At 33.9% G+C, this 22,111-nt stretch overlaps 1 protein-coding gene and 1 pseudogene across 1 annotated transcript in view; both read left to right on the top strand.

Moving 5' to 3' along the window:
- The window catches only part of RPS6KA6 (ribosomal protein S6 kinase A6), a 139,368-nt gene that overhangs the window by 79,484 nt on the left and 37,773 nt on the right, over positions 1–22,111 (top strand). Inside the window, exons 9-16 of the mRNA XM_036270522.1 lie at positions 4,852–4,994; positions 10,269–10,339; positions 12,898–12,986; positions 13,780–13,838; positions 15,831–15,933; positions 16,846–16,976; positions 18,030–18,152; positions 18,647–18,736. Coding sequence (XP_036126415.1) covers positions 4,852–4,994; positions 10,269–10,339; positions 12,898–12,986; positions 13,780–13,838; positions 15,831–15,933; positions 16,846–16,976; positions 18,030–18,152; positions 18,647–18,736 — 809 coding nt within the window. The remainder of the gene's footprint in view (positions 1–4,851; positions 4,995–10,268; positions 10,340–12,897; positions 12,987–13,779; positions 13,839–15,830; positions 15,934–16,845; positions 16,977–18,029; positions 18,153–18,646; positions 18,737–22,111) is intronic.
- Positions 19,574–20,291, top strand: LOC118635718 (annotated as a pseudogene).

Raw genomic sequence — 22,111 nt, 5'->3', positions numbered from 1 at the left:
ACCAGATTAATTAATATTTGTCATTTATATCTAAGTAGACTTTAGTTATTTGGGAATGTCTCATTTAGGTAGGGTCTTCATTAGCATTCTGAGTTTCCCCAGAATAATCTTAGGTGAGGACGATACCTTAATTTTTACAAGTCTACTTTACTCCAGATACAAGAATGAACCTAATATTTAACAGGTTGCTCTGAATGGCAGTAGACTATAGAAAGATTCATTGGGCCCTGGCCAGTTTGGCTCAGCGGTTAGAGCGTCGGCCTGCGGTCCGCAGAGACCCGGGTTCGGTTCCCGCTAAGGGCACGTACTTCGGTTGCAGTTTGTCCCCGGCCCTGGTTGGTCGTGCGGGTGGCAGCCACTCGATGTGTCCCTTCACATCGATGTCTCTCTCTCTCTCTCCCTTCCTCTCTCTCCCTCCCACTCTATCTGTACAAAAAATGGAAAAATGTCCTCGGGTGAGGATAAAAAAAAAAAAGATTCATTGGTATAACTGTGCTTTGACTTTGATGTACCTCATACTGAGATTATGATTGTATAGCAGAAGGTCAGTAGAATAAGAGTGGATACCTCAAAATATCTGTGTATTTGCTAGTATTTTATTTATAATGTCTTTATATCTTAATTTTTCCTCTAATACCCACACTAGTCTATCTAAAAACTATATAATATGACTTCTCTGGTTTATAAAAAAAATTTACTCATAATATGTGCCATTAAAATTATAAACACACAATTGATTTGAACTGCCTGTGGTTGCAGTTATATGTTTTCTGAGGGGCATAATTCAGGGGTAATTTCTATAAAGAGGGGGAATGAATATATATGCCACGTCAGAAATTTAAATCACATTGTGCTTTAGCTGAATATTTAAGAGAAAAAAAATGTGTATATAAGAAAATAAGTTTGCCCTGGCTGGTTTGGCCCGCAGTCCCGAGAGACCTGGCTTCAGTTCCCGCTAAGGGCACGTACCTCGGTTTCAGTTTGTTCCCGGCCCTGTTGGGGTCGTGTGGGTGGCAGCCAGTCGATGTGTTTCTCTCATGTCAATGTTTCTCTCTCTCTGTCTTCCTTCCTTTCTCCCTCTTGCTCTATCTAAAGATGAATGCAAAAAATGTCCTTGGCTGAGGATTAAAAAATCAACAAAAAGAAGTTTAAGTAATTTTTATGGTTATCTGCAAAGTAATCACTGAGATTACTTGTAATAATAGTAAATACTCATTAAATTGCTGTGTTCTAGGAATGTTTTAAAATGTAAAGTCTCACAAAAAAAGTCATTTATTGTTACATAAATATACTGCCCCTAGTCCCCATACCCCAAAAAACTTTATTTAGCTGATTTCTAGTTTATTATTTTTCAAATTATTGACTTAGAAAAACCACTGATTAACATGTATCTTTTTAAATCCTGTAACTAACCCTTAATATTATTTTTTTTAAATATTCAATTCATTGCTGAACAAATTCTAGTGTTGAATATCAGTTTTGTCAGAAATAGTACATACAGCAAAAGACCTCTATGGAGTGGTATAAATCTCTGAAAAGTAATCGAGGATAAGAATTCTCTTTCCTTTCTTCTTCTCTCTGGAATGTCCAAAGTTGCCAGTGTTCTTCTCTACAAGGTTGTTAATATTCAACTGAACTGTCCTCGAAGACTAGCTTTTATTATATTTACTTTTAAAATGGGATGTGCAGAGTTTAAAAAGTTTCAAAATGTAGAGAAATAACACAGTAGGACATTTGAAATATTTTTTAAAAAATATACTGAAAATCATAATTATTATTTGAGGATAAGTTATTTTTAAATGAAAATATTGTGCATGATTAGAAAATCAGTTTCTAGGTGCTCTAAAATTATTAATGGTGGTTTTTTTGTAAACAATTTAGGGCTTATAGCTTTCTTCATTTATAGAATTAAGATATGGTTTGCATAGAATAAAACTCATTCTTTGGATTGTTACAGTGATGGAATTATTCTGTATCTTGACAGCATCATTGTCAATATTGTGGTTGTGACATTGTAATATAGTATTTGTAAGATGTTACCGTGGGAGAAACTGGGTGAAAGGTAAACAGGATCTCTAGTATTTCATATACCTGGAGTAAATTTGTAGTAGTCTCAAAATATAAAGTTTAATTTAAGAAAAATTACTATTTCATATATAGTTTTGCAAGCTTTGACAAATGTGTATAGTCTTAAAACCACCACCGCCATCAAGATATAAAACAGTTCCATCCCCCCCACCACCAATTTTCCCATTATAAATTAATCCTCCCTTTACCTATAGGCAACCACCAATCTGCTTTCTGACCCTATGCTTTTTCCTTTTCCATACTATAATATAGGCTTACAGCATATATGTTTGAGTTTGGCTTCATTTACTTAGTATAATACATGTGAGATTCATCCACATTGTTGCATGTATCAGTAATTTTTAAAAATTGCTGAGTAGTATTCCATTTTATAATGGTAGCATTGATTATCTAGTCCCCAATTAAGGGGCATTTGGGTTATTTCCTGTTTAATTCAGCATTGAGGAATAAAGCCACCATAGATATTCATGTACAGGTTCTATGTAAACATAAACATTTATTTCGCTTGAGTAAATACCAAAGAAATGGGATTGCTTGGTTATGTGGTACATGTAAGTTTCACTTAATGAGAAACCTTCAAACTGTTTTCCAATGTGGCTCTACCATTTTGCATATCTCCGAACAATGTATGAGAGCTCCATTTGCTCTGCATCCAAACCATTATTGGTACTGCCATCATTTTTTATTTTAGTTCTAATAGGCATGTAGTAGTATCTCATTGTAGGTTTAACTTGCACTTCCCTTAATAATTAATGATATTGAGTATCTTCACATATTTATTTCTTTATAGAAGTGTCTGTTCAGTTCTTTCTCCCATTAACAAAAATATTGTGTGTTTTCTTATTGACTTTTTGAGTGTTTTTAATATACCCTGAAATACAAGTCCTTTATCAGATGTGTGCTTTGTAAATGTTTTCTCCCAGTCTATAGCTTCTTTTTCATTTTCTGCATGGTATCTTTTGAAAATTTTTGATTTTGATAAAGTCCAGTTTTCAACATTTTTGTTTTATAGATTTCTTGTTGTATCTAAGAAATCTTTGCTAAATCTGGGATCACAAATATTTTCTCTTATATTTCTTTTGGAATTTTTACAATTTTAAGTTTTATGTTTTGCATTTAGTTCTATGATTCATTTTGAGTTAATGTTTTTAGTATTAGGATGTATTTTTTTATATCAATATCCTATTTTTCTGGCACCATTTGTTGAAAAGACTGACCTTTCTTCGTGGAATTGCTTTTAGGGGTTTGTGAGAAATCAATTCACAATATATAGCCAGTTCTGTTATAATGTAACACATGTGATCTTAAAAATCATTGCACTATTCACTATTGCATAATAAAAAGCATAGGACTAATGGAAAAAATGGAGTTAGGGGTTTAGCAGTAATCTATATAAACAGTGACACTTTAGAAAAAGATAAGAAACTGATAAAAATGATAACATTGTTTTGCATGGTCTAAATTATTAAGATTATATAACTACTACGAGAAATATGGCACCTTACCTTGAAAATTTTGTAAATTCCCTTATAGATAGTGTAAGAAATGTTCCAGTTTGTACGTTATTGTGAAGTAGTGGAAGGTAGATTACCTGGAATTGGGAGTAAAGTGTAACACTACAGGTGGACAGAAGTGGTCATACCACACATGATAAGCTAAAATAGTTGGTAGATGTTTGAGGTGTGTGTGTATGTATGTATGTATTTCTACTTGGCATGCATCAGCTAGGTGCAATTCTCTAGTGTTTTCAATTTGTGTTATCCTCAAATTATTTCCTAATATATCTATTTCATTGGATAAAATTTCCATTTTTAAAACAAGCATTATAGCAGAACTGACTATATGTGTCTGTCTATTCTTGCACACTATCCTGTTTGTATGTGTATGTCTAGCTTTTTTCTTCAGTACCACACTATCTTGATTATTGTAGGTTTATAATAAGGTACTGCAAGTCCTTCAACTTATTTCTTCATTTTCAAAATTGTTTGGGTTATTCTATTGCCTTTGTCTATTTATATAAATCTTAAAGTCAGCTTGTTGATTTCTATAACATAATTCTTGCTGGAAATTTTATTAAAGTTTAAATGAATCGTTAGATCAGTTTGGGGGGAAATGACATCTTTAATAACATCAACTCTTCCAAACCATACAATAGTATATCTCTCCATTTACTTACATTTCATCAGTGTTTCTAGTTTTCAGCATATAGATCTTGCATATACTTTGTATATTTAGACCTGTGGATTTCAAGGTTTTTTTTTTTTTTTTTGGTGTTATTATAAACGGCACTTTTAAAATTTCATCGTCTAATTTTTCATTGCTAGTACACATAAATAAGATTAATTTTTATGTATTGATACCTTCAGCTCTTTGAAGGCCTTAAATGAAAATGGAAGCTCACCAAAGCCAAAGCAAAACAAACTTTTTCAATATTTTAAAAATATGTTACTATCTCGTTTTTCTTAATGTATTTAAAAACTTTGACCACTATGACAGTTTTGATTTAATTCTTGTCTCAAAATTGTTGAATGATATTCTAGTATAGACATGAAAACATATTTTGAGGTGAGATGTAACTGAGCAATCTTTAAATGCTCTTATTATTAAATACAGACTATTTTCCGTTATTGATATCACAATTTAAGAGTAACTGTAGGCCATCTATGAATAATTTAAGGTTTAAATCCATAATTTTGTTTCTTTCAGTATTTTATATTTTTTGAAGATCTTCAGATTTTTTTGTGTGTAACATTGTTATTGTAGACTTTGGACTCAGCAAAGAATCAGTAGATCAAGAAAAGAAGGCCTACTCATTTTGTGGTACAGTGGAGTATATGGCTCCTGAAGTAGTAAATAGGAGAGGTCATTCCCAGAGTGCTGATTGGTGGTCTTATGGTGTACTTATGGTAAGTAGTGCTATTTTTTTTAAATTCTGATAATATAAAATTAATACCACTTAGAATTTTAATTTATTTCTATCACTTTTTATTTTTATTAAAAATTTTTTATTGATTTTTTTTTTTAGAGAGAGAGGAACAGAGAGGGAGAGAGAAACATCGGTTAGAGAGAATATTGATTGGCTGTTTCCTGCATGCCTCCCACTGGAGATTGGGCCCTCAACCTGGGCATGTGCCCTGACCAGGATTGAACGAGTGACCTCTTGGTGCATGGCAACGCTCAACCACTGAGCCACACCAGCCGGACATATTTTCCATCAATTTTTAATAAAAATGAAAAAATATATTTTAATTTAAAATTTGGGAGATATCAGGTGAGAATAGGGTTCTAATAATTCATGATTATCAATAAAAATCTTGTGTTTGGCCCTGGACAGTTTTCTCAGTGGTTAGGACCTAAGGGTTGTGGGTTTGATTCCCTATTAAGGGCGCGTGCCTGGGTTGCAGGTTTGATCCCTGGCTCTGGTCAGGGCGTGTAATGGAGACAACAAATTGATGTGTCTTCTCACATCGATATTTCTCTCTTTGTGTTCTCCTTCCTCCCTTCCATTCTCTCTAAAAATCAATGGAAAAAAATATCCTCAGGTGAGGAATAAAAAAATAAAATAAAACTTGTGTTTGATTAGCTGTTATATAATAAGAATTAGGATTTTGGTACTCTGATTTCTTTTTTTCCCTTTAATTAAGTAATTTATTTATTTTTATTAAAAATTTTAATGCTGACGTTGTTATAGGTGTCCCCCTTTTTTCCCACCTCCACCCACCACTGCCTCCCCATCCCTTGGCCTTCACCATTCTATTGTCCATGTCCATGGTGTATGCATATATGTTCTTTAGCTAATCCATTCACCTTCTTTATCCAGTCACCCCCCCACCTTCTACCCCTTGGGCACCAGCAAGTCTGTTCCATGTATCCATGCTTCTGGTTCCGTTTTCTTTGTAAGTTTATTTTGTTTATTAGACTCCACATATAAGTGAGATCATATGGTATTTGTCTTTCTCTGACTGGCTTATTTTGCTTAGCATAATACTCTCCAGGTCCCTCCATGTCATCTCAAAGGGTAAGGGGTCCTTCTTTTTTTTTTTTTTTTTTTTTTTTTTTTTTTTTTACAGCTGTATAGTGTTCCATTGTGTAAAAGTACCACAGATTTTTCATCTACTCATCTACGATGGGCACTTGGGCTGTTTCCAGATCTTTGCTATTGTAAATAATGCTGGTATGAACATAGAGGTGCATATATTCTTTCAAGTTGGTGTTTTGGGATTCTTAGGATATAGTCCTAGAAGTGGCATCAATGGGTCAAATGGCAGTTCTGTTTTAAATTTTTGAGGAAACTCCATAATGTTTTCCAGAGTGGTTGTACCAATCTGCACTCCCACCAACAGAGCACTAGTGTTCTCTTTTCTCTACATCCTCATCAACATATGTTTGTTGATTTATTGATAGTAGATTTGGAGAACAAACTGATGGTTGCCTGAGGGGAAGTTGGTGGGGGATGGATAAAAAGGTGAAGGGGATTAAGAGGTACACACTGTTAGTTATAAAATAAATAAGTCATGAGCATGTTATAATATGTACAACATAGGAAATATAGTCAGTAATATCAGAATAACGTTGTACAGTGCTGGATGGTTACTTGTAACCATATATATATATATACCATGTGATACATCAGAAACTAATTTAATATTGTATTTAAACTATAATAATAGAAAAAGGTTTACTAGGTTTTAGATTTCAGAATACTGTGTTTAGGAGTCATATGGTATTTTAATTAGTTATTACAGAATTTAATACCTTACCATATATTGTCTTATGGTCAAATTGTTTCAAGCATGTCCCTAGAAAGATTATAAACCTCTTGAGGAGAACAACCATGTTTTATACTACTTTTTGTCTCCTCTAGTACCTACTATAGTTGGTATTTTGATTAACTAATTTGGAAAAAGAGTAAGCATGCAATTTTCAGTGTTAATTAGGATAATAAATTAATCAGTTTGCTTTTGAAGCCTGATAATAAATTTTGCCTATTTACCACTGAATGACACTCAATATGACACATCAGTATATTAAGTACCTATTATAAGACTGGCATTTGGGGAAGGCAGTGGGGTGGGAACAGATTATTAGTACATTATTTGGCATTTTCCATGACTTAAGAAGGCATACGGTCTGGTTGAGAAACAATTGAGATAGCTAAATAAATTTCCTGGAAGTACCTTAGGAATTCAGGCTAAAATTAATTTAAACTGACATAGGAAAAGTGGAGGAAGGAACTTAAATTAAGCCCTGAAAGATGGATAAAATTTAAATAGCTGCATGTCAAGGAGGATAATATTGTGATCATATTAGCAAGGACTTGGAAAACCAGTTGCGTAGAGTAGCAGTGAAGAATGTATGTGATGGTAGAGGAAATGAGGCTATAAACTAAGCATTTTCATGATGTTCTCTAGGTAGCAGGAAACTTTTGCAGATTCTTAAACAGGATGGTAATTATAAGAAAAATGTATTTTAGGAAGATTAGCCTGGACAGAATTATATAAATGGATTGTAAATAGAGGAAACCAGAAGTAGGAAAATAATAAGTTGTCCTTATAAGACAGTTGCAAGGTTACAGAATATAAAAGTGGAAATCTTAGAGATACTTCAGTTTTTATTTATTGATTTATTTTTGAGATAGTGGGAGAGAGAAAGAAAAGGAGAAACATTGATTTTTGTTCCACTTATTTATGCATTCCTTAGTTGAGTCTTCTCTGTGTCCTGACCATGAATCTAACCAGCAACTCTGAGAGCCTAACAAACTTACCTGCCTGTCCAGGGTTTGTTAAAGACATTTAGAAGGTTTGGAGGTAGAGGACTAGAGCTTGAGAGAGATGATTCCCATATACCATAATTCCCTTCTTTTTTCTTTTTCTTTGACCCCATAGCTACCTCTTCAGTTTCCAGTTGAGAACCTTTACTATTGATTTGGGAGGGAAAACTGGGGCTTGAGAGAGATTGAGGCTGTATAAGGTTTGAGAGTCATCAGAGTATAGGAGAGTGAATGGATAAGCTAATAACAAAGGCTGTAGTTCCTAAAAGAACAGAGGACTAAGGCCAACGCCATTATTGAATCTAAGTTTAAGATTTTAATATTAGGTGTATACTGGCACAAGCAAGACATATAGATTGAACAGAACAGAGAATCCAGAGGTCGACTGAAGCCATTATATTCAATTAATATTTGACAAAGAAGGTGAGAGCATAGAATTGAGTAAAGATAGTCTCTTCGATAAATGGTGTTGTGAAAATTGGACAGGTACATGGAAGAAGATGAAACTAGATCACAAGCTTACATCATGCACAAGAATAAACTCAAAATGGATAAAAGACTTAAATGTAAGTTGTGAAACTAAAAAAAATCCTAGAATAAACCTTAGGCAGCAAAATCTCAGATATCTCACATAGCAGAATTTTTACCAATACATTGCCTAGGGCAAGAGAAACAAAGGAAAAAAATAAGCAAATAGGACTACATCAGACTAAAAAGTTTCTGTACAGCAAAAGAAACCATCAGAAAATGTAAACGGAACCCACTGTATGGGAGAACATATTTGCCAATGATACATCAGATAAGGGTTTAATTTCCAAAATATGTAAAATGCTCATATAACTGAACAAAAGGAAGACAAAGATCCAATAAAAAAAAAAAAATGGGCAGAGGACCTGAATAAACACTTCTCCAAAAAGGACATAAAAAATGGCATGGCCAAGAGACATGAAAACATGCTCAACATCACTAGTCATCAGAGAGACACAAATTAAAATGACAGTGAGGTATTCACCTCACACTTGCCAGAATGGAAGCCATCAACAAATCATCAAACAAGTGCTGGTGAGGATGTGGAGAAAAGGGTACCCTAGTACACTGCTGGTGGGAATGCAGACTGGTGTAGCCACTATGGAAAACACTATGGATTTCCTCAAAAAATTAAAAATGGTACTGCCATTGACCCAGTGATCCCATTGCTAGGAATAGACCCTAAGAAGCCTGAAACACCAATCAGAAAGAATACATGCACCCCCATGTTCATAGCGACACTATTTACAATAGCTAAGATCTGGAAACAGCCCAAGTGTCCATCAGTAGATGACTGGATAAAAAAGCTGTGGTACATAAACACAATGGAATACTATGCAGTTTGAAAACAGAAAGATCTCTTGCCCTTTGAGATGACATGGAGTGACCTGGAGAGTATTATGCTAAGTGAAATAAGCTAGTCAGAAAAGACAAGTATCACATGATCTGACTTATATGTGGAATCTAATGAACAAAATAAATTTACTAACACAATAGAGCTGGAGACCTGGAAGCAGGTAACAGACTGTGGAACCTCAGAGGGAAGAGGGTTGGGGGGGGGGGGGCCGTAACAGATAAACCAAAGAACTTATATGCATATATGCATAACCAGTTGACACAGACAATAATGTGGTGAAGGTGGGGGGCCAGCTGGGAGTAGAGGGTCTAAGGGGGAAATAAGGGTGAGCATCTGTAATACTTTCAACAATACGGACTAAAATAAATAAAGTAAAAACATTTTAATGAACTGTGATGATCTTTAGTTTTAGACCTAGTTTTTTTCATACCATTAGTTAATGTTCTACTTATCTGTATTTAATTAAATCTTTTAGGGAAAATATTTTCCATATGAAGTGTGAAACTGTCTCAGTATTTTTTCTTTTTTAAAGTTATTGGTGTGTGTGTGTGTAGATTCTGTTTTTTGGTTCCTGTTTTTAGAGTGGAATGAGAGTGGTTAAATCTTTCTTGATCATTTATGAATTTGAAATAGTTTTATGCTTATTTTTACTTTCTTTTGTCAGTTAAATTATTTTCTTTAAAAGCATGTCTTTGTTTTTAAAGAAATGTGTTTATTTCCAATTTTTTTTTTAGTAAGTTAACCAAATCCAACAGGATTGAAAAAAATTGGTTTGTTTCATTTACTACAGGTCTTCTGTCAGTTGAGTTATATGTAGTGAGGTATCAGAAGTATATTTTCTTAAGTGACCTAGTTTTTTTTTTTTTTTTTTTTTTTTTTTTTTGCTTCTATTTTGACATGCTGGCGTGTAGGTCCTGTATGATTTGACGATCATGTATTACAAGTCTCAAATTTTTCCCTAAAAATTTCATTGTACGTATATTCTAAGTTTTACTAAATTGATTGTTATTTTTTTGTTTGTTTTAGTTTGAAATGCTTACTGGTACACTGCCATTTCAAGGTAAAGACAGAAATGAGACCATGAATATGATATTAAAGTAAGTGTAACACTAGTTTTTTTCTTTTGGGAAAAATTTCTTGCTTTTAGTGTTTTTTCTTTCTTTTTTTTTCCATTACCATTTATCCACCCTATATTCTCTTCTACCTCCACCCACCCCCTGCCCTGTTGCAATCACCATACTGTTGTTTGTGTCCATGCGTTTTTTCTTCTTTGTTCAATCCCTCCACACCCCCAGCCCCACCCTGAACTGTTAGCCTGCTCTCTCTGAGTCTCTATTTTGCTCATCAGTTCAGTTTGTTCCTGAGATTCCACATGTGATTGTAATCATATGGTATTTGTCTTTCTCTGACTGGCTTATTTCACTTAGTATAATGCTATCCAGGTCCATCCATGCTGTTGCAAAGGGTAAAATTTTCTTCTTTTTACAGCTGAGTAGTGTTCCATTGTGTAAATGTACCATAGCCGTTTTATCACTAATCTACCGATGGGCACTTGGGCTGCTCCCAAATATGGCTATTGTAAATACTGCTACAATGAACATAGAGGTGCATATATTCTTTTGAATTAATGTTTTGGGATTTTTCAGATAAATTCCAAGAAGTTGAATCAATGGGTTATAAAGCAGTTCCATTTTTAATTTATTGAGGAAACTCCATATTACTTTCCACAGTGGCTGGACCAGTCTACATTCCTACCAATAGTACATGAGAGTTCCCTTTTCTCCATATGCTCACCAACACTTATTTATTGATTTATTGATGGTAGCCATTTTGACAGGTTTGAGGTGATATCTCATTGTGGTTTTAATTTGTATCTCTCTGATTAATGACATTGAGCATATTTTCATATGTCTGTTGGCCATCTGTATGTCCCCTTTGGAGAGGTGTATATTCAGATCTTTCACCCATTTTTAATTGGATCATTTGTTTTTTGGTGGGGATTTTTATAACTTCTTTATAAATTTTGGATATTAAGGACTTATCAGATGTATGGCGAATATGTTCTCCCATTCAGTGGGTTGTCTTTTTATTTTGCTGATGGCTTCCTTTGCTATGCAGAGACTTTTTAGTTTGATGCAGTCCCATTTCTTTGTTTGTTTTTTTGTTTTCCTTGCTTGAGGAGATATATCAGAAAAAAATATTGCTATGAGAAATGTATGAGATTTTACTGCTTATATTTTCTTCTAGGATTTTTAGAGTTCTTAGATGAATATTTAAGTCCTTAATACATTTTGAGTTTATTTTTATGTGTGGTATAAGAAGGTGGTCTAGTTTCTTTCTTTCTTTCTCTCTCTTTTTTTTTTTTTTTTTGCATGTATGTGTCTAATTTTCCCACCATCGTTTATTGAATAGATTCTCTTTAGCCCATTGTATGTTTTTTTTACCTTCTTTTTCAAATATTAATTAATTATAAAGCTGTGGGTTCTCTATTCTGTTCCACTGATCTATATATCTGTTCTCCCCCCCCCCCTCCCGTTACCATGCTGTTTTGATTACTATGGCCTTGTAGTATAGTTTGATATCAGGTAGCATGATTCCTTCAACTAACTAACTTTCTTTCTTTCTTTCTTTCTTTCTTTCTTTCTTTCTTTCTTTCTTTCTTTCTTTCTTTCTTTCTTTCTTCCTTTCTTTCATCAAAATCACAGTTGCTATTTGGAGTCTTTTGTGGTTCCATATAAATTTTAGGAATATTTGTTCTAGTTCTGTTAAATTCGCAATTGGTATCTAGATAGAAATTGTGTTGAATCTGTAGATTGCTTTGGATAGCATGGACATTTTAAGGATGTTAAATCTTCCTATCCATGGACATGGTACATGCTTCCACTTATTTATATCTTTTTCATTTCTTTCTTTAGTATCTTACAATTTTTTGAGTATAGCTCTTCCTTGGTTAAGTTTATTCCTAGGTACCTTATTTTTTGTTGTTGCAATAGTAAATGGGATTGCTTTCCTAGTTTCTCTTTCCAATAGTTCATTATTGGTGTATAAAATGTCACTGATTTCTGAATACTAATTTTGTATCCTACTATTTTGCCAAATTTGTTTATTCGATCTAGAAACTTTTTGGTGAAGTCTTTGGAATTTTCTATGTACAGTGTCATGTAATCTTCAAATAATGACAGTTTTACTTCCTCCTTTCCAATTTGGATGTCTTTTATTTCTTTTTCTTTTCTGATCACTATGGCTAGGACTTCCAGTACTGTGTTGAATAAGAGTGGTGAAAGTGAACATTTCTGTTTTTGTTCCCAATCTTAAGGATAAAGCTTATAGTTTTTGCCCATTGCGTATGATGTTGGCTGTAGTTTTGTCATATATGGCCTTTATTATCTTGAGGTATGTTTCCTCTATTCCCACTTTTCTGAAAGTTATTATCATAAATGGTTGCTGGATTTTATCAAGTACTCTTTCAGTTTTGAGGAACTTGTTGTAGGTTTAAATTGACACAAAAGCATTTTTCACACAGTCTTATTTCCTTCTCCTATGCTATGGGGGACATTAGTTACCAATGAGAAAGCATTCTTTAACATTCTTTTTGAAATTTGTAAATTTAGAAGTGTGGCTAGATTTTAATGAAATTTTCTAAAATCTTTTCCAGAGCAAAACTTGGAATGCCTCAGTTTCTTAGTGCTGAAGCTCAAAGTCTTCTAAGGATGTTATTCAAAAGGAATCCAGCAAATAGATTAGGTATTGTTTATTTCCTTAGCTTTTATGAAAATAATATTGCATTCTTTGGGATGATTATTATAACTTTATATTTTCTTGCTTTGGTTCCTTTACTGCTGCTATATATTTATACATAGAACTTTGTATGTTGTGTATGAAATATTCCAGTGAATTCTGTTACTGTCTATGATTAAAAAATGGAGTGATCTATTTATTCATTACTTTTGTTTAATATATATCATATAAATTTTCTTTTTTGAAATATTTCACAGAATTGTATATGTAATTCTTTTAGATATTTGACAATAATTATATTGTCCTTCCAATTTTCTTCAAGGTAAATATTATGTTTCCTAACTGCTTATAGTTTGGCCACTCTCAGTAGCCTTAGCCTGGATCCAGATGTAATCCTATCATCTATCCTATTTATACTCTTATGTTGAAATGTCAATGTCCCTTTATTATGTTGTATTTTTTAATTTGGCATATAGACATGAGGACATAAGTTCAATTATGAAGAACATAAAATGTACTTAAATTTTAGTGTTATATCAAACATGATTTTTATTTGATTTAGAAGGCATTTCAGTATTTCATGGTATTCTATCCGCTTCAATATGAATATCATTTATTTTTTCATATTAAATTGAGAGAAGCAATTAATAAAATATCAGATGAGAAATCATAAACCTTTCATTACAACGAATCTGTAAAATGTTTGTACTGCTGCTCTTTATTGATAACAGCTTTAAAAACACGTATAAAGATTTTTTAAAAAATTACACTAGTAAAAAAAGTCTTTCTGTTTTTATAGGTTCAGAAGGAGTTGAGGAGATCAAAAGACATCATTTTTTTGCAAATATTGACTGGAATGTAAGTTCAGTAGAAAGTTTTGTTACTGAGTAACTTTAATATAACCAAAAGCTGAAGAATAAATGGTAATATGTGGACTTTGCTGATAAACTAAATTCATTTGTTTTATTCTTACGAGATTTTTTTTATTAGGGTAACATTGGTTGATAACATAAGTTTCAGGTATGCAACATTATAATTTGATATCTGTATATATTATAGCATACTCACAATCAAAAGTCTAGTTTCCATCTGTCACCATATAATTGAACTCATCTACCTATTTCACCCTCCCCCCACTTCTCTTCTGGTAACAACCAATCTGTTGTCTGCATGATTGAGCTTTATGTTTTGTTTTTCTTTTGTGTGTGTGTGTGTGTTTTTCATATTTCACTTATGAGTGAAATAATAAGGTTTTGTCCTTTCACACCTGACTTATCTCACTTAGTATAGCACCCTCAAGAGCCATCTGTGTTGTTGCAAATTCATCCACACATCTGTGGTTCAAGATAATTGCTATGATATGCTACACCTTTAAATAAAAAGACTTGGAACCAGTAGATGTGTGGATGATATTTAGTACATTTTTGTTTCTCATTTGTTTTACCCATTAAGTATGTTTAATACTCTCCCCTCTTCTAGGTTGGAGAATGTAGAGGAGGAAGAGAAAGGGGAAAAGGGAAGAGTAATAGGATAAGTTCTTATAGAAAAAGAATTCTATAGAATCTAAGATGTTAATTTCAAGTGGTTCTTTGTCATGTCTTAGGAAAAATTAAACTTCTTAAGGAGTGAAGGAGTGAATGTTTGTATACAGGTATTTCACTAAATTTTGGAGGACATGAAAACAGAAACTGAAATTTTACTAAGTTTTGTATAAATTTTTTAAAAGTTACAACTCTTAGACTAATAAGATTTTCTTAGAAAAACACGTTTTTGTTTTCTGTTTTGCAATACAGCTTTATATATTTTAGATATTATCAGTTATTATAGATAAATGATTTTGATTTTCTAGTTCTGGTATTAGTATTGAAAATTTTTTTGAAAAGAAAAAGTCTCTTGATTTCTAGGGCATAGGTAAAGAGCCATTATTTAGTGACCAAATACTTATTTCATTTGGCTTATAGAATACATTTTAGAAGACTATATTTTGATTTATTTTTTCGTAAGTCATTGGTATTAATACCATAAAAGGCCACTCAGTTTGCATGGTACATGGGAGTTCCCTTAGTCATATCTGTGTGTATCCCTCTTTTGATGTCTTGTAGCCCCTTGTAATTTGTTTTTGTAATGCTTCTCTATTCTTCCTTTTCTTCTTACCTAGACAAACTGGAAATTCTTATTTTCTGTTATTCTTATATCTAAAGAGTTTATGTTTATTGTTCTTAATTTAAACATAAAAGACTGGAATGGTTATATAAATATAAATGAAAATTACTTTAAGTAATTCTCTGTTAATTTTTCTGTATTGTGGGTCTGTGAACTTTTAAGAAAATGTAGATTTTCTCAAAAGGTAGATGTTCATATATTGCAAGATTTTATATGTCTTTCATAAACATATACAATCTAGGATATTAGATTGTAAGGCAAGATTAAATTTTTAATTCTATAATAAGAGCCCTAGATAATACCTTTAATGCATATTTTTATGTGAAAACAAAATATTTAGGTGAAATATATAGTTATTGAAGATAGTCTAATCACTAATTTTGAAATATTTGAATGTTTTTAGTTAATTCTCCATGATAACATTGCAACATATTCGGTATGATTATTTTACCAATGAAAATTCAAGACAGTTTTTGATTTCCAAAACCCAACATTGTAACTACTGTGTTTCCTGGTGTCACTTGATCCTGTACATTATTTGTTAGATTTCTAGAATGTGGTTAATAGGCACCTGAGGCTTGTTGAAATTTCATTTATGAAATTGTAATTTTGTGTTCTGCTTTCCCTTACAAAGTATAATAATTTTTAATATGTTAATATGTTTTTGTGTTATTCTGTTGCTTCTAGAAATTATATAAAAGAGAAGTTCAACCTCCTTTCAAGCCTGCTTCTGGAAAACCAGATGATACTTTTTGTTTTGATCCTGAATTTACTGCAAAAACACCCAAAGGTAATGAATGTTTATGTGTAACATCAGAGCTTTTATTCATTTAGATCAGTGGTTCTCAACCTATGGGTCATGACCTCTTTGGGTGGTCGAATGACCCTTTCACAGGGATCGCCTAAGACTATCGGAAAACATATTTCCGATGGCAATTCATAACAGTAGCAAAATTACAATTATGAAGTAGCAACGAAAATAATTTTAAGGTTGGGTGTCACCACAACATGAAGAGCTGTATTAAAGGGTCGCGGCATCAGGAAGGTTGAGAACCACTGAATTAGATGGTTAAAAAGTAAACTAGCTTCCTGCATGTTTATGTGTAACATCAGGGCTTTTATTCAATTAGATGGTTAAAAAGTAAACTCACTTCCTAAGGAAAAACTAAAAGAATTATATGTTTGCATAGGGTTGGTTTGTCCCTTATGGAAATGTGGATTCTACAATGCAGCTTTGCTTGGGCACCTTTCAAATGCAGGCTTTAAATGTGAAATATTTATCAGAGAAACAGAGACTAGGGTGAAGGGTAAAAGCTCTTTTTGGTTTTGTTTTTAAAGTCTTTTGACATGCTAATGTATTTGGGGTAGGGGATATGAGATTTATCATTCTGACTCTTATAGTTTAGAATATAATGAGATTTACTTAGTGGAATCTGTTTTATACACGAACTCAACAAATATTGAAAACCTACAATGTACTCACCAGCGAGGATGCAGCAGTGAACAGAACAGACAAAAATTACAATCTACACGGAGCTGACATAATAGTGTGGGGAGACAGATAATATACAATACATCAAATAAATAATATAGTATGTCTGATGGTAATATTTAATGGTTTTATTTATATTCAAAGAAATGCTGACATTTTTATCATAGATGTCTGTGTAATTCTAATTAAATATAATTATTTGGACATTAGATTCTCCTGGTTTGCCAGCCAGTGCTAATGCTCATCAACTCTTCAAAGGATTCAGCTTTGTTTCAACTTCTATTGCAGAAGAATATAAAATCACTCCCATCACAAGTGCAAATGTATTGCCAATTGTTCAGGTAAATTCTATTTAATCTGATTACTTAGTTTAGGGATAATTATTTCTAATAGATTTATAATAATTTAAGTGATTTTTAACTTCATTTATTTCTTTGTATAATAATGAATTAAAGATGTTTCCATATGTTTTTAAACAGAGCAGACAGTAATAACATTTAATTTAATTATATTTATGTAATCTCTTTTGGCAAGAAAATATAATGATGATATGTAAGCTAGTTTATTTATTGTGTTGGCTTTGGGAATCTAGAAAGCCTACAATTTAGGATCAGCTCAGATCTGGTTAAGCCATTTATAAATACTGGTAAAACTTTTCTAGAATAGATTATTCATGATTTTTCATTTAAAAAAAATTAGTTTCCTTCATTGACCTTACAGAGAGAGGAAGTGAGAGGGAGAGAGAGATAGAAACATCAGAGAGAGAGAACATAGATTGGCCATCTTCTGTATGCTCCCGAATGGGGATTTGGCCCACAACCTGGGCATATGCCCTGACTGGGAATTGATCCAGTGACCTCTTGGTGTATGGGTCGATGCTCAACCACTGAGCGACACTGGCTGAGCTATTCATGATTTTTTTTTTTTTTTATCCTCACCCGAGGACATTTTTCCATTTTTTGTACAGACAGAGTGGGAGGGAGAGAAAGGAAGAGAGAGAGAGGGAAACATCGATGTGAAAGGGACACATCGAGTGGCTGCCACCCGCACGACCAACCAGGGCCGGGGACAAACTGCAACCAAGGTACATGCCCTTAGCAGGAACCCAACCCGGGTCTCTCCGGACCGCAGGCGGACGCTCTAACCACTGAGCCAAACCGGCCAGGGCTATTCATGATTTTTTAAAGATTTAAGATGAATGCAGGGTTAGGCACAACTAGGTTTACATTTGTGAGTGTGCAAAACAGTTTATTTTTAGTATTATTTATTAATTATCATATTTTCCATAAGAACAACTGTAAACCTACTTCTGCCACATCTTGTATATATTTAGGAGAGAAGATAAAAATGTGAAAATATTTCATTATTCTTAGTATTTTACTCTTAAAAAACAGATAAATGGAAATGCTGCACAGTTTGGTGAAGTGTATGAATTGAAAGAAGATATCGGTGTTGGCTCCTATTCTGTCTGCAAGCGATGCATACATACAGTTACCAACATGGAATTTGCAGTGAAGGTATTGTTCTTGAACCTAATGTTTTTGGGATTATATATGTAACTTAAATGACATGTTAACTGACGGACATTTTTTTGTGGAGCTTGCAAAGATAATGAGGAAAACCTCTTAAGACTTAATGTTTTCATTTTGAATTTCTTTCCAATAATTTATTTTGGAGAAACATTGTATTCCATGAATGTCGTGTTTTTGAATAGTTTTATTTTAAAGTAGTATGTTAAGATGAGTAATTGTGACAATTACTATTATATTTGTATCACATTATCAGTTAGTATAGTTTCAGTTTAATGGAATATAATGTTAAAGAATGTGGTCTTTTTATTATTGTTTTAGTTATAGGACATTTTTAACTGTTAAAATAATATGAGTCAAGCATCACTCTTGAGTTTTAAGCATTTGCTCAAAAATTTAACCAAATTGAAAATATATCATTAAATTTTAGACAAAGAAAATAATGTCTTTTTCTCTGAGATTGGTCTTGTCTTGTTTCTTAGGTCATTGACAAAAGTAAGAGAGATCCCTCAGAAGAAATTGAAATTTTAATGCGCTATGGACAACACCCCAACATTATCACTTTAAAAGATGTAGGTATTTAAAGTCTAAGCTAATTCAAAAGCTAAGCTAATGAAGTTATGACTTGGCACTTTATTTTCTTTTTGAAACTTTTCATATCTATGGTATATTTACTGTCATGCAACACAATCTCAAGATTCTTACATTTGCCACTTCAATCCCCCCACCCCCACACCATTTCTGTATTCCTACCCTAATAGAACACCAGAAAGGAATTGCAGATGTTGGTAAATGAGAGTGTCCTGATTACCTGAATATATTCTGGCTAGTTAAGTAGTTAACATTACAACCAGCACCATTTATTCTGTGGTACTATCAATACAGTCATTGGGAATCTGCCGAATTCTACATTTTACTTAATCTTAACTGTACAGAAATGGGCTGTTGTACCTTGGATTGTTTTTTTTAAGTGAAATTGTATTACTCTACAGTTTTTAAAAATGAACATATAACTCATACGAATAGATGTTACTCAGTTTACGCTCCCTGGTCAGTGCCTGAGACCTTTAGGGTTATGGCTGTCACAACGCCAATCACACTATGGCTTGAATCCCTACTACACCACAACCTCTACAGCAACATGGGTCCTCATACAATCTTTACTGCTGGAGCTCGGGCTGCAGGCAGCTCTGTAGCAGCAAAACAGAACCTCTGGAATATATGAACTCTTTCCAAGCAACTTAGCTAACTTACAGCATTTGGACAATGTTCCTCATTAATATCTGTCAGTGTAATAATCACATCATTTCACTCTGGTGGCAGGGACTCAGCACTGAAATCTATATAGAAAAAGCACCTGGATCCCAGTCTTTCAGTGACTTTGAGATGACCAGAAGTGCCTGGTGGAGGAAGGAGAGGCCAGTGTCTCCTCCCCTGCCATGACCCTGTCATTGGCCATTGACAGTATGGACAAGGTCCCGATGGTGAAAGCTAAAAGCCACCTGTGTCATCAAGAATTCTCTGATTATAAAACAGATCCAGGAGAGTATGCAGTGTTTTGAACAACAGGCAGGGCTGAGAGATGCTGACTACACGTTCCACAATGGCCTTACAACCTAGGAGACCAAGTACCTTCGAGTGGTAGAAGCGCCAAAAACTTAAAGTACAGAGTAGAGGAGAGCAAGAGAAGAGGAGAGCAAGAGAAGAGAAGCAGCTGGCCTCAGCCCAGCCCACCCCCAGCAGCACCTCCCACTCTTCCCCAAGCAGAAGCCTTGAGGCTTGTTCTTTTTTGGCTTTTCCACAGCCTTACCTGGCCTAAAGTGTAGCACTATGGATTCCGGAAGTGGGGATAAAGACAGAAACTTGGCAGATAAATGGAGTCTCTTTAGATCAAGATCCTTCAAGAAGTCTGATTTGGGAGGTTTTGCTTCCCAGCCCTACAGAGGAGCCGACACACCTTCTCTGATGGAAGTGATTTGCATGCAGGCCACCCAAATGGCCAAAGAACCAGCAACCTTCAAGACACTCAAGATAGATATCCCAGTGATGGAGGGGAAGAAACATCCACCATGGACTGATAATCTCAAATCCCATGAATTTAATGTGCTCATACCCACCAACTTCTAGATATTTTTTTCCAGGGATTCTGGATAGAAGGTGTCTTGCCCCCACTTCCCTATTACACTGGCTCTGACATAGGAAGAGTTTGAGTTTTTTTAAACCTCTTAAACTGAGGCTAGCACTGGAGACATAATTGGTTTTTGAGAAACATTAGTACAAAGCTTGTCCTTGCGCTGAAGAAGCCATTTTGTATTGCTTTAATTTAGACTAAATAATCTCAGCAGTGGTGTATGGGGGCCTCATCACCTATTTTTGCATCATTTAGCCTATACAAGAACTTGATCATTGCTTGTGAGGTACATAATATTTGTTTTATTCCCAAACCAAGGCTTTTTGATTTCTTGATTCATGGCCTAGAGGCGGTCGCTAACAAGTCTCTGACCCTCTCGACTGCTGGTGCTGTGTGTGCTCCAGCCTTGTCAGTGAGGGAACCTATGATCTGTTTGAGATCTGGACACAAAGAAAAGCCAGACTTGGCAAAGACCCTCCTGCGTGGAGACTGGAACCCTTGCTGTTGGGTAGAGCCAGTTCTTACTGCGGAGCCTTCAAGGCAGTTCTGCTGGACAGTACTTCTCTTTCATGTGTCAACAAGCACAAGTCTTGCATATCCTTTATTACACTTTACAGTAAAATTAACTCCAATTGGGTGGAAAACATTTTAAGGGAAAAAGTTCAACCTACTGATTTGGTATAGGTAAATGGATGTTAAGCTTTTTAAAAGTAAAAATGGTGGTAACTATACATAGATTATAGTCTGGATGTTCATGTGAAACAAGTGTCACCAGGACCTGAAACTTTTTCTTAGAAGTGAAAGGATAAAAAAAAAATTTATATGCAATTATTTTCCCCCAAATGAGCCTCATGTCTATATATACACAGATCTTACTGAGGAAAGGAACCAGACAAAGCACCTGTTCATTTCTCTTCACTGTGGACATGTTCAGTCAATGCCCTCAACACTGTCTCAAAATCCCTGCTGTTCTTACTTTGGAAGTATTGTGTCTACATAGCCAGCTGGGTTGACTTTTCTATAGAGAGGCCCGGGAGTCTCAAATTATGAGAACAATTAATTTATTTGTATCTTCTCTTATGCTCATGTATCTTTCATGTTTTGACAATAAAAATCTGTGCTACTTAAAAAAAAAAGATGTTACTGAATGCTGATATTTCACATAAGAAAATAATATTCTTTTCTCTTTAGAGAAGGCAGACAAATCAGCTATCACCTCAATCATTTGTTTCAGATAATATGATATACATTTTGATTAATATTTTTTATTGTTGCAAGTGTTACAAATGTCCCCCTTTTATCCCCCATTGACCCCCTCCTTCCTGATTAGTATTTTTAAATAGTATTTTACATCTACCTGTCTATCTATCCATCCATCCATCCATCCATCCATCCATCCATCCATCCAATTTCTATCTGTCTCACAAACCCTGAATGAAAGGGTACACCCATTTTTTCAATTTATTCTCCTTGCTATAGCATTTGAATTCAACAAACGTTTTAGACACCATGTCAGATAATGGACTATAGGGAGGATATTAAAAACTAATAATATATTTACTGTCAAAAAGAAGCTCACTGTCAGTCAGGAAGAGAAGTGTCTATAATACAGTTAAAAATGAGAGAGATGCCATTAGAGAGTCACAGAGTTCTATTTTTCCATTTATATCCTTTGATGAAGTATAAAGTGCAACCCAAAAAGTTAATAAAATGATATGTTTAACATGGTCTCATAGGACTGTGCAAGAGATTGTTTAGACAGTTTAATCTTTAATACAGCCTGTACTATATTAACAATAAAGAAGTAATGTCTTCT

Source organism: Molossus molossus, unplaced genomic scaffold (genome assembly GCF_014108415.1).
Source record: "Molossus molossus isolate mMolMol1 unplaced genomic scaffold, mMolMol1.p scaffold_m16_p_2, whole genome shotgun sequence".
NCBI lineage: Eukaryota > Metazoa > Chordata > Mammalia > Chiroptera > Molossidae > Molossus > Molossus molossus.
The sequence above is the reverse complement of the archived record's forward strand: the minus strand, read 5'-3'. Positions and strand labels throughout refer to the sequence as shown.